Here is a 15,064-nt window from a genome sequence, read left to right as displayed (position 1 = left end):
ATCCCTTCTCCCGTTCCAGAAAGGCGGGGGAGGGGGAGGAGGAGGATGGTGGAGGGGAGGCAGTGTGCGTGTGTTTGGCAGGGGGCGGTGGGCCGAGACACGGGCCAGGCGCCAGGCGAGCGCCCCCCGCGCGCCCTGCCCGCAGACGCCGCGAGCCAGGCTCCGGGCGGTGCGGGAGGCTTAATGGCGCAGGCGCCGGACTCGCCGCGCGCTCCTCCTCTCCTCCCCCACGCCCATCACATAGTACGCGGGCTTATTCTCATGAAGCCCCCGGGGACCTTCTCCCGCGACCCTTCCCCTGCCGCCACCGCTGCCTCTCCGGGATCCCGGCAATCCCTCCCCCTCCCGCCGCCCCCCGCGGGCAGCGGGCCTCCGAAGGGCGCCTCCCCCGCCCGGCTCCAGTCGCCGCCAGGCGCCGGGCCGGACCGGGCGGGCTCCGGGCACAGCTTGGCGCAGCTCCTCGAGAGCCCCCGCCCCTACCTGCGACCCTAGGAGCTCTCGCAGCAGGGCCTCCTGACGGGCAGGTGGCAAGCACAAACGGCCACCTGTGGTCCGGGGCGGGCCGGAGGTGTGGAACCTGGAGAAAGCCCCACCCGGGCAGACGGGCGGAGCTGGCCGCGGCCTCCCGGGGTCCCGGGTCAAAGGCTAGGCAGGGAAATCGGACAGAGACTCGGGAAGGAAGAGGTTAAGGCCGGAGCCGCCCCCAGCCCGTCCCCGGGTCACCGGTTTCCTGTGCCCTTTTCCCGAAGATCAATTCTCCCGGGCTGCGGGGCGGCCGCTGTCCGCGGTGCTGACTCGCCGGTCCTCCGCGCGCAGAGGCGCCCGCGGTGCGCCCGGCTCCCGCCCTCTCTCCGCATGACGGCCATTTTATGGTCTCTCCCGCACCCGGAGGGGTGGACAATGGAGACGGGATTCCCTGGCTCTCCGTCTTTCCCCGGGTGTGTGGGCGCAGAGGGTGGCCCAGATGAGAGGGGGCTCGAGGCGGAATGCGGCCCGCGCGTGTGCCGGCCGCCCCCGCCCCCGCCGGCTGGGCCTTCATGGCGACCCCGGCTTCCCCGAGCTGAGGCCAGCACGTTTGTCTGCTCATGCCCCTCTCCAGGTCACAGTTTGCGCTGAAGTTTCTAGACCCGTCATTTGTGCCCATCACGAATTCCCTCACCCAGGAACTCCAAGAGAAACCGTCTAAGTGGACATTTAACCGGACAGCGTTTTTACATCAAAGGTAGGATAGGAGGAAAGGATTCAAAAGGTGCTTTTGGATTCTGGAGTTCAAAAAAACAAAACAAAAACAAATTCAAAGCAACAAAAATCTACACTCCCCACCCCTCGCCACCCGGTGTATTTGTATCGTTTTCCTGGACCACTGCCCAAAGAGCAACCCTCTCATATGTGTGTAGTGCCCAGTCATAAAAAGGAAATATCAGAAGGACCAATTTGAATAGAAATTAAAAGATGTTTCCAACATTCTCCCTAACATGAGCACCATGATTTACCATTAACATATCTGGCTAATACTGCCAAAGCCATTTATTAAACAAGAAAAACAAACAAAAGACTAGTTGCAAAAAAGACCACCCAACCCATTTTCATTACCTCACACACACACAAAATAGGAAAAATTAAAATGGTATCGTTTCATTAAAACATAGGAAACAACATACTCTATCGCCACCAAATTACTAGGGAAATGTTGGCCCAAATATTTAACTATGATTTTGCCTGTTTGTTTTCCTTGTTTCTTTACCACTTTTAACTTATTGTAAAGCTACAGTCTTACTAGTTGTAGCAATTTCGTTTCATACATGAAAGAGATGGTTTGTTTTTGTTTTTGTCTTTTTGGGGGGGAAGGATGAGATTTATTCAAACTTACTCTCCTTGGTGATTCTGGTCTAAGCAAACCCAGATAACTCATTTATTCCTTTCTTCTTGGGGAGTTACTATGCTGCTGAGTGAAATATGACCCATCTATTGTAGTCATTAGGGGTGTGAATACTTATTTTACAAACCACTGTGTTTAGGGAACTGTGTTTTGGTCATAGCATTTCGAGATATTGCTCGCTCTCTCTCTCTCATTTTACATTTTAATTAATGGCAGAATTAATACAAATTCAGTGGATATCCATGGTATCATGAAAATATTGTTTACTTGAAAAGTTGACTCGTGATTGTGACTAAAAATTTTTAAACACTTATGTTCAGTTAGAAACTAGTTTGTGAAAATTGATTCTAAAACCCACAGGGTGCTGTTTTAAAACAAATTGGGAAGTTTTAATCAAATATTAATTTTACAGACAATGTAGAAATTTTTCATGGTTAGAACACACATCTTTCCCCAAAACATATTTCTAACTCAATAAAAATAATCTTCCTGCTCTAGGCCATGTGACCCAAATGACCAATCATATTTCTGTCTAAAAACCTCCTTCATTTCAACTTATTTATTAGATAATCTTTGATTAACTTTTACCAGTACCGTGTAAACTTGTCTTACCTTTTTAATAGTTTGTAAGAATAGCACTGGTAACTGAAAATTTTGGATTGAAGACTTCAGTTTGTGTTGTCTGTACTTTGAAGAATTAGGTCGTTTTATAAAATAAAATTCCAAGCAAAGCTAAGTTATGCCAAGTATTTTATTTCATTCATGCCAGTTTTTAGGTAGAAGAACAAGAAATTCAATGTGATTTCTTAACATTGAAGAATCTAGTAGCAAAGTGACACGTTACAAGTCTCTCTTGAATATTTGAAATAGCTGAAACTATAAGAGGAGGTAATTAATTTTCTTAAAGTTCAACATGAAAGCAACATGAAATTAATCCTAAGTATCACTCTTACCTTGTTTATGGCCTGAATTGTTAAAATATATGCACACACTTTCAGGATTTACAGTAGCCTTCTTCTCTAAGGATTATATTTCTTCAACTAAGTTGTCTTTCTATGTAACCAAGTAGAAAAATATCCCTGTTTCATTATTCAAAGGTTCTTAATGAGATTATCATCTCATTTCTATTAAATATTCAACTACACCCACTGCTATTACCATCTTCATATTTTAATAATAGATAGTACTGTACTGACTCATATCTATTTGGCTCTTATTTGGACACCAGTGATATTTTATATTCTTTGAACACTGCAGTCCAGTAGCAACTGACTAGACCCTGGTTACAAGCTCTAAGTCACTAATGTTGGTGCATTAATGTGAGCTCTTTCGAGCCTGTATAAATTGTCTCCCTGTATTTTCTGACACAATTTGGCCTATGCCTCCCTGCCAATCAAACACAGTCTTTGCAAAGAGCAGAAAACAAAGGAATGACACCTAAAACTGTAAGTTGCATTAGTAAGTCTCAAAGAATACATTCAGAGCCTGACTGAAAGATTAGAACATATCTGTAGATTCCGAAGCGGTCCTCCCTTCAAAGAACACAATTATGCATGTATGCTCTTTCTTGGACGCAATGTGCCTAGGATTTTTGTCCGAATTGAATGGCAGCATAAAACAGAATGGAAAATCAGCTCTTTTGTATGGAATGCATTTAATGAATTTCTTTTTATTTTAGGCAAGAAATTCTCCAGCATGTCGATGTAATAAAAAATTTTTCTTTGACCAAGAATAGTGTTCGGATTGGACAACTCATGCACTATGATTATTCCAGCCATAAATATGTCTTCTCTATTAGCAATAACTTCCGATCGCTGCTCCCAGATGTGTCACCCATTATGAATAAGCATTATAATATTTGTTCTGTGGTTGGAAATAGTGGGATCTTGACAGGGAGCCAGTGTGGACAAGAAATAGATAAGTCAGATTTTGTTTTCCGTTGCAATTTCGCCCCTACGGAGGCTTTTCAAAGAGATGTTGGAAGGAAAACCAACCTTACCACCTTCAACCCCAGCATCCTGGAAAAATATTACAACAATCTTTTGACCATTCAGGACCGTAACAACTTTTTCCTCAGCTTAAAAAAGCTTGATGGGGCCATCCTTTGGATCCCTGCATTTTTCTTCCACACTTCAGCAACTGTTACCAGAACATTAGTTGACTTTTTCGTTGAACACAGAGGTCAGTTAAAAGTCCAATTGGCTTGGCCTGGAAATATAATGCAACATGTCAACAGGTGTGTATATTTCATTGCGTTTTACTCATATCTCACCAGATGACAAATCTATGTAATCTCTTGGGGGTGGAAATCGTCCAGTTAGTTAGTTTTGTGGATCGTTTAGTACTTAGGGAAAACCCTCATCTTTTGGAATGAATGAGTGAATGAATGAGTCATTCTGGGTAAGGAGTTCAATCTATCCCCAGCTGGCAACCAAGTGCCAAGTGGAGGGATTGGTATTTCATCAATCTCCCCTCTCTATTCTCTGTCCCTTCCCCTATGACTACCAAGCAGTCATAGAAATCACAAGTCAAGAATTTTTTTAAAAAATTGTCTGAGTTCCAACAATGCCAATGGTTAAACTAGACAAATCAAGTTGTGTTTCACAGACATGTTTAAGAATACTTAACATTTCCTTTGTATTTGTTTAGGTGTTTTGTAGATGTCCAAGACTAGCACACTACCTAGATAAATAATGAATTGTTGCAATCTGCTTTTATAACTTAATATTTGAGTGCAGAAACATGTGAAAAGTATTTTATGAGCTTGTTATCCCTTGCAGTTTGGTGGACAAATCCATCAGAGAGGCAATATTTTTGTCTATTGTAGTGAATTTCAACTCTGGTTATGTATTTGAATCACTTAGAGAACTTTACAAAATACTTTTGTCTGGGCTTTACCTGAAGAGATCTTATTGCAATTTTTCTGGTGAGTAGGAAGATGGGGACCAGATACCTAGTATTTTTTTTTTAATGCCCAGACGATTCCAATATACAGGCATAATTGAGAGCCACTAATCCAGGGCATTGTATAAAGCATGATTAATTGTAGGATTTTTTTTTCTTTTAAGTCATTTGGAGAAAACTCCTCAACTTCAATTTCCCCTACGTAAGTAACCCCAGTATCCTAACATAACCCCCAGATATTGTTACACATTGGAGTGGGTTCTAGAAGACCTGGTAAACAGGAACTTCTAAAGATTTTTATCCTGTAATAGCTTCTTCCCATCCTGTGGTCTCCTAAAGTTCTCTAAATTTAAGATCTGTTTAGTTGACCTAGAAGGAGAATTGTGGTCTAATAAATTGTTGTGTATATCTCACTGGTAAGGTGATGTCATAATTTATAGTCCAGGCAGGAACTTTTCTCTTTGACAGAAAAAGTGTGCTATTAACAATTACAACAGGGATATCATGTCAACCGAGACCATCCCAGTTTCCCAAACTGTATGATCACCTTTTTAAGAGGTAACATAGTCCGACTCTTAAGTTTAAAGTTGAGTCAGCTGGTACAAGGAGCAGGAGTTATTTACCCAAAGCCACTGCACAAAATGGGCCGAACCAAAATGAGAAACCAGATCTCCTGCCAGCTTGTTCCGTGGTCTTTTGACCTCATCATGTTTTTCTTCTCTTGTTCAGTTTAAGTTTGGCTACACCACACAGATCGACAGAGTCATCCTAACTCTTTAGGTAAAAAACGTTAAAACCAAGAATACACTTTTAAATTCCATCTGGAAGGGGGAAATGTTCACCTTTGAAGCCTTCAAGTAGTGAAAAAGGAACTGCTTGTGCTTAGAAACTTACAGAAACTGACCCATGTGGCCTGCCTGCCACAAAGGCCTGTGGAGTCAACCATAATTTTTCACGGCCACTCAAGCTTGAACCAAATACATTGGTTCAATGAAAACAGGAAGGAAATACAGTCCATGGAAACCTGATTCGTGAACAGTTTAATTCTGCCTGCACAGTCAATAAACACACACGTGCACATGCACGCACACACACGCACACACATACACACACCCACACACACACACCCTTAATAGAAACCACAAATATTTGACAATGTGAACAGGAAGGCTTCGGAATACTATCTAAATATGGAAGGAATAACACCAGGCTTTAGTTTTGTTTTGTTTTTTTAGATTTGGAAAGCATGTAAATACGTTTCTTAGTGCCTAGCACACTGAAGATGGGCTTGAGAGCGCCTAGTCAGAAGACACAGAAGCAAGGAATACAACTTTTCACAAGAAGAAGAAGTCCCCATAATCTTTCAAAGCCCAGAAAGCAGGATTTATCTCTAGGTTTGGGAAGGGAAAGACAGAAGTGTCCCCTTAGGGTAAACAACGTCCTCCACCATATCCAAGGGCCCCGATGACAGAATAACATAGTCATTCTTATCATTGACCTTCTTTTGTTGTCACCATGGGGTCAGAGTCACCGCTCTCTAAAAAGACCTAGAGGCGGGGCCAGCGTCAAAAGTGTGCAAAGAGTGTGGTCACAGGAGATCACATGCTCAGAAGAGCCCCACACTGGGTTTAATACTTGACTTTTACACTCTTGAATTCTTCAAGAATTTTTGGGTGAAGAGCCCGCACTTTTATTTTTCACTGGCTCTCACAAATTACATAGACAGTCCTGCCTAGAGGACTGTGTGTGTGTGTGTGTGTGTGTTCTATAAGATAAAGCAAGCACTGTTTAAATGGGGTGGACAAACCCACTCCCAGCCCATCATGTTGACCTAGCTGACTGAAACTTTCCACACTGACCTCTGAATCCACGTGTACTTATTGTTCCACAGGTACTGGAAAAACAAACATTTGTCGCCCAAACGGCTGAGCACAGGTATCCTTATGTATACCCTTGCGTCAGCAATTTGTGAAGAGATCCATTTGTATGGATTTTGGCCTTTTGGATTTGACCCCAACACAAGGGAAGACCTTCCATACCATTACTATGACAAAAAAGGAACCAAATTTACCACCAAGTGGCAAGAGTCCCACCAGCTGCCTGCTGAGTTTCAGCTGTTATACCGAATGCATGGGGAAGGGCTCACCAAGCTGACTCTGTCACACTGTGCCTAAGAACTCCACACGGAAAGTGCCAAGCGGCTGTTTAAAAAGTGCCCCGAGTCCAATTGAATAGTCTCCAGAATAGAACCCTAGAGAATGTCTTATAAGGATTGTCTGCCATTTGAAAGGAAAGACGTCTTTTCGCTCTCTTTTGCACTGCTCTTTTAAGAGTTCTAGCAGACTTAGCAGGACAGATGCGTTGAAGCCACATGATTTAAACTTGATTGAAAAAGGAAATGTTGCGTTTGGAACTATGCTGCTAATGAAAGGGTTTGAGGTATTTTCAAGTTTGTATTTTCATAATAAACCGCTTCCCTTTTTAGGGGGATTAGAGCTCTGGTTTCTGCAGCTCTGCTCAGACATGGTCCTCGTAATCAGAGGCCTCTGGTCGGCTGAGGCAAGATCTCAGTTTTGCCAGTGGGATCGAACTCTTCAAGATGGAAACATAAAAAAACTGGTTTGCTTATCTCATCTCTCTACCTATCTCCATCTCGATCATCTCTCTCCCTCTCCCTGCAACCATTCCTTGCCCTACCACTGTGGAGTTTAATAATTTGCTAGGAATTCTATCGAATTAGCTTTGCTTGTATGTGTTGCATTTGTACTTGGTGTGTTTAAGGCTCTGGGTAACTTTGACGTTTCGTGGCAAACCGAGTAAGTTAGATGGATTCCCTCATGATTCCTTTGGCAAGAAATGCCTATTAGGAAATCCTCACTCGTTCATACGTCACTCGGCAGCAGGGTGGTCCCTCTGTGGTGAGTGGCGCATCTCTCACAATCACAAGGTCGAAGTCGTGGGTGGCACCGCCTCTCTCCACATAGGTGCTGTTATGGCAAATGATAGCACTGTGGCCCCATCTGCAAGGGCATTCTAGCCTAGGCTTCGTCCCTCCCATAATCCCAGCCCAAGCACAGAGCTGGGCATTCTCTCAGAATATAGAGGCAACAAGTCAGCTTAAGACCCTGGGACACGTAAAGGACAGGAAGAGGAATGTTTAGAAGCTATCATGAAATCCTGTAGATCCCAAAGTGTTGTAGTCATGTTACCCATTCAGAGCCTTTGAGAACCAGCAGGGATAGAGTGGAGCAGAAGCTTGGAGGTTGGCCAGGCCAGGCCCCCATGAATAGTGCAGAGGTGAAGTCATTTTCAGTACCACTGTGTCTGCCATCACCAATCCAGAGCCATTTGTTCTCTTCGAGACAATTGTAGACACTGGATTGTCCCTCTGTCCCCTGAAATCAGAGCCATGCATCTACAAATTAAGCATTTTGTAAGAAAAACCGTCCTGTAGTGGCAAGATTTGGCCCTCAATAGCCCTTGAAATTTGAGATGTATGTGGACCTGCCGGGAAGGAATTAGTTGACCATTTTCTTTTTCCTAATTTCAGCCTTAAGAAGAGAAATCACATTAATCCCATCCTTGGCTTTTTACTGAGCAGCACTTTGTTCTTCTAATTCAGCCCAAAGTCTGGCCAAGTTGATGTTAAATTTTAATAAGAGTTTGTTTCTTCTTTCCAAATGCCAGTCAAGCAGATTTGTTATGCGTTTGAGCACAATAGCCTGTTCTTTTCTAAAAATCTTATCTAGGTTGCTTGCAACATGAGAAATACTGTTTAAAAGATTGCTGTAGTTCAGTAATCAGCTCACTACTCCTTTTTGCGAAGACACGATCATGCCTAAAATTCAACCAAGTACAACAAGGAAAGACACAGTCCTTATGCTTATGTTCTGCCTGTCCTAAAGCCGTCTTGTTCTTTTTAGAAGGCTACTTAATTAGAGCAACTTATATAGACCCAGATATTAACTAATGAAAGAAAAACCAGGTTCCAATGTGTCACCAATTGTGACATCCCGTATGGTATAATTATAAGAGGAGGTATTAAAAACATTTTTAAGTCCAATGGTATAATTTGATGGGCATCAAAACTTTACCATGTTTGTTCCCTGTCTCTTTAAAGAGGACAGTACTACTGCTCTCATGCTGTGCTCTGTTAGGGTCACTGAGAAATTTAGAACTGACGGTAGTGTTTGGTTGACTGCTCCTAAGCACTTAGTTCATTCATTTGGTTACAGCTGAATGATATTAATGCCAATATTATGTAGGCTGGATTCTGACTCTGAAGTCTTAACCCAATGTGCCTATTAGTTTTTGCTAAATAGAAATGCATAGACACTTTTAACCAAGCAGGTTAAAAGAGCAAAAGACCAGAATCCTTAAAAAGTTAATTGTTCCGTAGTAGAAGATTTCCATTTTATCTCACCATAATGTCAAGGTGTTTTGTTTGCTTTTTTTTTTTTTTTTTGAGTTGGAGCCTGTCACCCAGACTGAGTGCAGTGGCATGCTCACGGCCATCCCAGCATCGACCTGCTGGGCTCAGGTCAGCCTTCTAAGTAGCTGGAACTACAGGCACGTGCTACCACGCCCAGCTAATTTTTTGATTTATTGTAGAGATGAGGTCTCCCCAAGTTGCCCGGGCTGGTCTCGAACCCGTGGGCTCAGGCAATCCACTTGCCTTGGCCTCCCAAAGTGTTGGGATTACAGACTTGAGCCACCACGCCCGGCCCCTTGTTTGGTTTTTAAGTTCAGGGAGATTTTTAAAATCTCACTGTACTCTTTGCTCCATCTTGACCTTAGAATGTGAGGACTTTCTCACCCCCCACTACCATGTCATCTGTTACTTTAACAAGAACTCAAAATAGTGAGGAAATGGACTGGCCTCCAGAACCAGCAGGGCTTAGAGATCAGGCTTATCCTTGCTTAGAGGGAAAGCTTCCTGGAGATGATCCCAAAATATCACTTTTAAAGAAAAGTATCTTCTAACTGATCATGCGAAATTTTTTTTTCGTTTTTAAAGACTGTGTCAAAGATTAAATCTCTACCACCAGTTTCATGACCAGAAGAGTTGGTGTGCCCCAAGTGGCCTGACTAGAAAGGCAGCTGGCTCTTCTATGGCTCCCAGGCTTGTTGGTCAGGTGACGGGACGGCAGATGGGACCACTGGTTTCTTCCTCCTGATTCAGCTACAGATACATGCCCCTGGCTTTTGCATTGGTCTCACTTTGCTGGTTCTAGACTAATTACCTCCTTTTGTCAGAGCCCCTTTTTTAGGATACTCAGAGCAGAGCCCACCTTCAGCTATTGGAATAAATTTCACCATAAAGCCCCTATAACTATCTACCCACACAAATGACCAGTGAAGATGCAGAGGGGAAGATGCAGTGAAGATGCAGAGGGGAAAAACCCACAAGCATTTGCCACCTGCTTAATACTAGACCCTCAGTTTTCATCAGTTGTTCTGAGTGTCATATGCAGACATGTAGATCTAAGGAAGACAGGGTAAAAACGTAGTATCAAGAATTCCTCCCCCACCCAAGAAGATCTTTCCCATGTTTGATTATTAAAATGTCTATCATTTCTTCATCTCGTGTCTGTGTCTTAAGTGTCTGTGACTATTGCAAAAGTACTGTATGTTTAGTAGTGTTGTCTGCCTGGTGGTACTGACTGTGACCACTGTGCCCTCTGTCTGTGCTCTTAAGGTCAGGCATCTGACTGACCACAAGACTACCAGCAACAACATGCAAAGGAAGAGGCCCCACCCCCAGCTTCCTTGTGCCCAGGCTACCAGTTAGTCGTGAATATGAGTGCCAAGAAAAACCTAATTTGGTGGGGAAACCAAGGAATGGAAGAACATTTCTTCTGACTTGGGGCAAAATACTAATTATTAGACACTCTCAGACAACAAAGTGCTTCCTGCGGCCAAAGGAAGCAGGGACAACACGGCAGTATGCTGCAACACTGGAAATGGAAAAGCCTTTGAGCTTCCAGTCCTGATTCTTGATTTTACAAATGAGAAAGATGGAGAAACAGAGAGGCTAAGTGATTTGCCCAGGATCACACAGGTGATTAGTGGAGAAATGATGACACCTTCTTTAGTAATTTTTGGCCTTATCAGCCTCAAATAAAGGGCTCACTGAGAAAGTGACTTTGGTCTGGGATCTGCAGGGCCCATAAAATAAGTTAGAAAAGCTATAAAGGGGGGAAAAAGATTCCCAACCCTCCCTCCCCCCCCAAAAAAATTACTTCTCAATGCAAAGCCACAAGAGAGATGCTTGTGTTGGTATACAACAGTTCACTGATAATCATCTACATTCTCCCTGAGATGAAGAAAACCCCCTTGGTAAGTCATGATTTGGTACATAACAATTTAGTAACTGATGGTTCACAGCTGACAGCTAGAATCGTACCCAATAATCCATTCATCTTTATAAAACCTTATTTTATTAATGTCTGCATAAATGAGAAGTTGATGGCTGAAAATGGTTATGTACTTATCCATATGTATAATTTTCATCGGGGGTTCCTTGAGTTAAGACATGCCTTCTTATTATAAGTAATCTCATCAGCAGACTGACTTATTATGTTTAGCTCAATACACTAAGAAGATATAAAAACTTTGTGGGTCTTCATGTGCAAAATGACTGAGTGATTTTCTGTATAATGCTGGAACCTTAAATCCTTTTCTCCTGTAATTGTTTGAATGCACTAGGCAAAGTTTTCTATTTCAACCTCTACTTCTCCCCGAATGTGTAGAACTGTCCTTTTGCCTACAAAGAGAGTTGGGGCTGTGTGTATGTGGCTGAAGAGCCCGGAAGGAGCACCATGGGTGCTGGAGAAAGAGAACGCCTTGGCCAGCTGATTGACCTGTCTGGACTCTGTGACCCAACTAATCAAGGCCACAGATGAGCTGATATCAAGCACCAAAATGACTATGCCTCTCTCACACTCTGATTGCTTTGCACATAGATATAACATTTGAAATGAGAAACATTTTAGAATGTCATTATTGTATTATGCGGTATTTCTGAAAATTTATTTTTATTGTGATGACTTATTATTGATGACATATGTGTTTGAATAGATGTTTCTATCCTCAAGAAGGCCTATTTTCTTGTTGTTGATGACAGTGAAATTACAATGAAGAACCTGTTGCAAGTTAACTGACTCCAACTTAAAGCTACAGTGGGGCTGTGGAATTAGGACCCAGATTATGTGTACTGATCCACCGACAAACAAAGTTGTGTGAAATGAGGAACTCTTAAAAAATACAATTCTTGCTCCTCATTTCAGACCTTCGATTCATAATATCCTGGGATAAGTCCAACTTGCAAAGATTTCCAGGTGATTCTGATATGGCCAGCATTTGGAAACCACTAATATATATATCCAAGTCATATACCATTTTGAACAAAGTAGTTAGATGTCTATCACTCCTCATGCAATTCATTTCAGATTTTCCTTGAAGTTATCATGGTACATGGCAATATAGCCACTGTCTTAGTGACTCACCCTTTCAGCCCTTTTGATTGAACTAACCAGTCGCTAATTGTAAGCAAATAGTAACTTATCAGTTTAGTCAGAATGCATGCACACATGAACATAAAATAGGAAGCATTGCTTTAATATACTTTGCCCCAAGTCCAGATCTTGATATTTTAAATGAAGAGACAGATCTCAGGGTATTCATTCTTATGGTTGTTGGTTTGAGAAACGGGGTGGTTAAATAATTCACTCAGATTCAATTTGAAAGTCCTTCCCAGAGCCTACAGTATTTCTCAGAGTCTGATTTCTTGACCTCTAGGTAACGCCCAAAGTGCAAAGGTCTTCAAACTAAACTGAAACCAATCAAAAAAGGAAATTCAAGGGGCTAGAATCCCTGCTGAAGTTTGACCAGTCTTCTTTCTACAACTGTACATATTCAAATCCTTTGATCAACAGAGATACCAAAGGATTCCTTTGATTTCCCTTCTATGCCATTCAGATACAGTTTTAGCTCTTCTGTGTGCTGCTAAATGTTTAACAGCTGGCTCCAGAAAACAGCGGAACCCTGATTTGTAGCACCTACCGATTTCCTTGGTGTAAATACTCACTCTAGCCAATTTCAGGCTACTAACTTAATGCCAACCAGCTGAAAATGTAACAATATGTTTTCAAGAGCCACCAAGGCATGCAGCAGTCTCCCACACAGCACTGCTGACAATTTCAGTAAGTCAGTGAGTACCAAAGCCGGAGAGTCTAACAGTGGCTTTGGAGGGACTTGTAAATGCTTTTCCCCAGGGAAGCATTCCACTTTGGGTCAGTTTTATGAATTCTTAGTAGAAGAGCATCTTATTGGGTGGTTAGGCTAAGGCCCTAAGGTGTTCAAAATATGTCCTAGCCGTGTGACTCTTAGGAAGCGCTCAACAGACTCTCAGTACCTTAGGAGGTTACCAGGTATGGCATGGCTTTTCTAATTTCTAAAGATGACCTTTCAGGTAACATTCTTTAATTTAACTACCAGTTAAAACAATGTTTAGCTGAGTTTTTTTCTTTCTTTCTTTCTTTTTTTTTTTTTTGATATCTATGCCTGTAGTTTCTCACTTGATTTTCTAGTTCTGTAGTGTTCCTTGTCGACATGCCAACATGCTCCTCACTCATTCTTCTAGCAAAGCTAAAAAAAAAAATTCACAGGCATCCAAAAAACAATGCCTGCAGAGGAACAGGGAAAGAACATTACACCCATTAAGTTTATCTGGTCCCATGCATCTGGAGAGACTCGGTGGTTCCAAGGTCTCTACCCCAGCAGAGGGCACCCCGTTAAGCATCATGCCCAGTGTTTGAGAGTACACTCAGCTAGGATTTATTTGCCCTTAGGAAAGTTTCTGATGGCCAGGAAACACCACCGAACAGAAACATCTCTGGGTAACTTTGGTGGTGATTGGGCAAACCTTGTAGAGCAAGGAATCATGTGATGCTTTGCCTTTAGCTAAGCTAGTGTGAGGCTGGATCCTGAAAAGAAAAAAAGAAAATCACCAACAAACATTTGGTTACTGCAGTCCTCTGACACTGAGCAGTAGAGCAACTGTCCTTCTTCACCAGGAGTTGTAAGTGAACTTCCCACTGAGTGTTTAGAAACCAGATACCCTGGTAATCCACAGAACAAACTTTGTTTGCAAATTGAAAGTTTTTCTGGTGGAAGTTATTGTTGTCTATATTCCTAACAAATGATATGTCGCGTGGGCACAAAGTACATCTTCTGTCTCTTTTCCTGACTCCAAAGAGAGATGCCCATAGCTACAACCACAAGGGACATGATGGGTAAACCCTGTTGTATTATGAAAAAATATATAGCAAAACCAGCCTTGAGGAAGCAGCTACTCCCATAACATTTTAGCTAGGGAGGTGGGAAAGAAAATTGGTAGAAAGTGGGAGAGAGATTTGGTCAATGTGCACTTGCAAATCATTAAAGCACTTGCAAAAACAAAGGGAAGGGGAGGTTTACCTCTGAAATATGGAATCTAGGCCATTTTGCAAGACAGAATAACTAGACCCCCATGTTAGAAATGCTCTTTAACACATGTCAAGATCCAGATATGAGCCCATACTACACAGAAAATTATTCTTACAGCCAAGAGCCTTGGGAGGAGTTTCTTGACAGTCTGTGATCCAATTACCAAACATCAGTAATTAGCACTGAAATTCTCCTAAGACACAGAACAAACATAGTGAAACATGACAATGCAGTATCTTTTACTTACATGGGACAATCATGAAAGTCTATAGGAGAACTTCAGAAACTCATACATAATCTCAGGTCATGATTCTTGGTCAATATCCTTCATCTGGAGCCAAGACAACTGAGGCTCAGAAAGCTTGAGTGAATTATCTGCCCAGCTCGCTAACTGGAATAAGCGTCTGGGTCTCCCAACCACTCGTTCTGCTCTACCACACCATGTTGCCTCCACTTGTTAGATGAAAGTTGACAATCCATTGTGAGAGCATAAATTAGAAGTCAAGACAAAAGAATGTTTGTGATATCTTCTCTCACTTAACCTACTTTGGTTTCCCCATTTTCTTTTAGCAACATTTTAAATAATAGTGTATCAATATAGACTGAGGAACAAAGCTCCTTTATAAAGTAGAGATGAAACCAAAAGGTCAGAAAGTGGAAGAATGGTGAATGTAAGTTATTAAAGAAATGAGCAAGAAATATGTGTCAGGGAAAATAAATACTTATATTGTTATTATCATGAAACACCCTCCTCCCGTGCACACTGGATGCGTTTGTTTTGGAAAATGCCAT

The 15,064-nt window shown here is 42.3% G+C and overlaps 1 protein-coding gene across 1 annotated transcript in view; it reads left to right on the top strand.

The window, feature by feature from the left end:
• The window catches only part of ST8SIA3 (ST8 alpha-N-acetyl-neuraminide alpha-2,8-sialyltransferase 3), a 19,019-nt gene extending 9,761 nt beyond the window's left edge, over positions 1 to 9,258 (top strand). Inside the window, exons 3-6 of the mRNA XM_008051411.2 lie at positions 268 to 610; positions 1,100 to 1,222; positions 3,558 to 4,115; positions 6,675 to 9,258. Of these exons, the coding sequence (XP_008049602.2) occupies positions 268 to 610; positions 1,100 to 1,222; positions 3,558 to 4,115; positions 6,675 to 6,957 (1,307 nt within the window). The 3' untranslated portion in view covers positions 6,958 to 9,258. The remainder of the gene's footprint in view (positions 1 to 267; positions 611 to 1,099; positions 1,223 to 3,557; positions 4,116 to 6,674) is intronic.
• The last annotated feature ends 5,806 nt before the right edge of the window (positions 9,259 to 15,064 follow it).

The sequence above is a fragment of the Carlito syrichta genome, unplaced genomic scaffold (genome assembly GCF_000164805.1).
Source record: "Carlito syrichta isolate Samal-C Ts95f unplaced genomic scaffold, Tarsius_syrichta-2.0.1 Scaffold171509, whole genome shotgun sequence".
Classification (NCBI taxonomy): domain Eukaryota; kingdom Metazoa; phylum Chordata; class Mammalia; order Primates; family Tarsiidae; genus Carlito; species Carlito syrichta.
The sequence above is the reverse complement of the archived record's forward strand: the minus strand, read 5'-3'. Positions and strand labels throughout refer to the sequence as shown.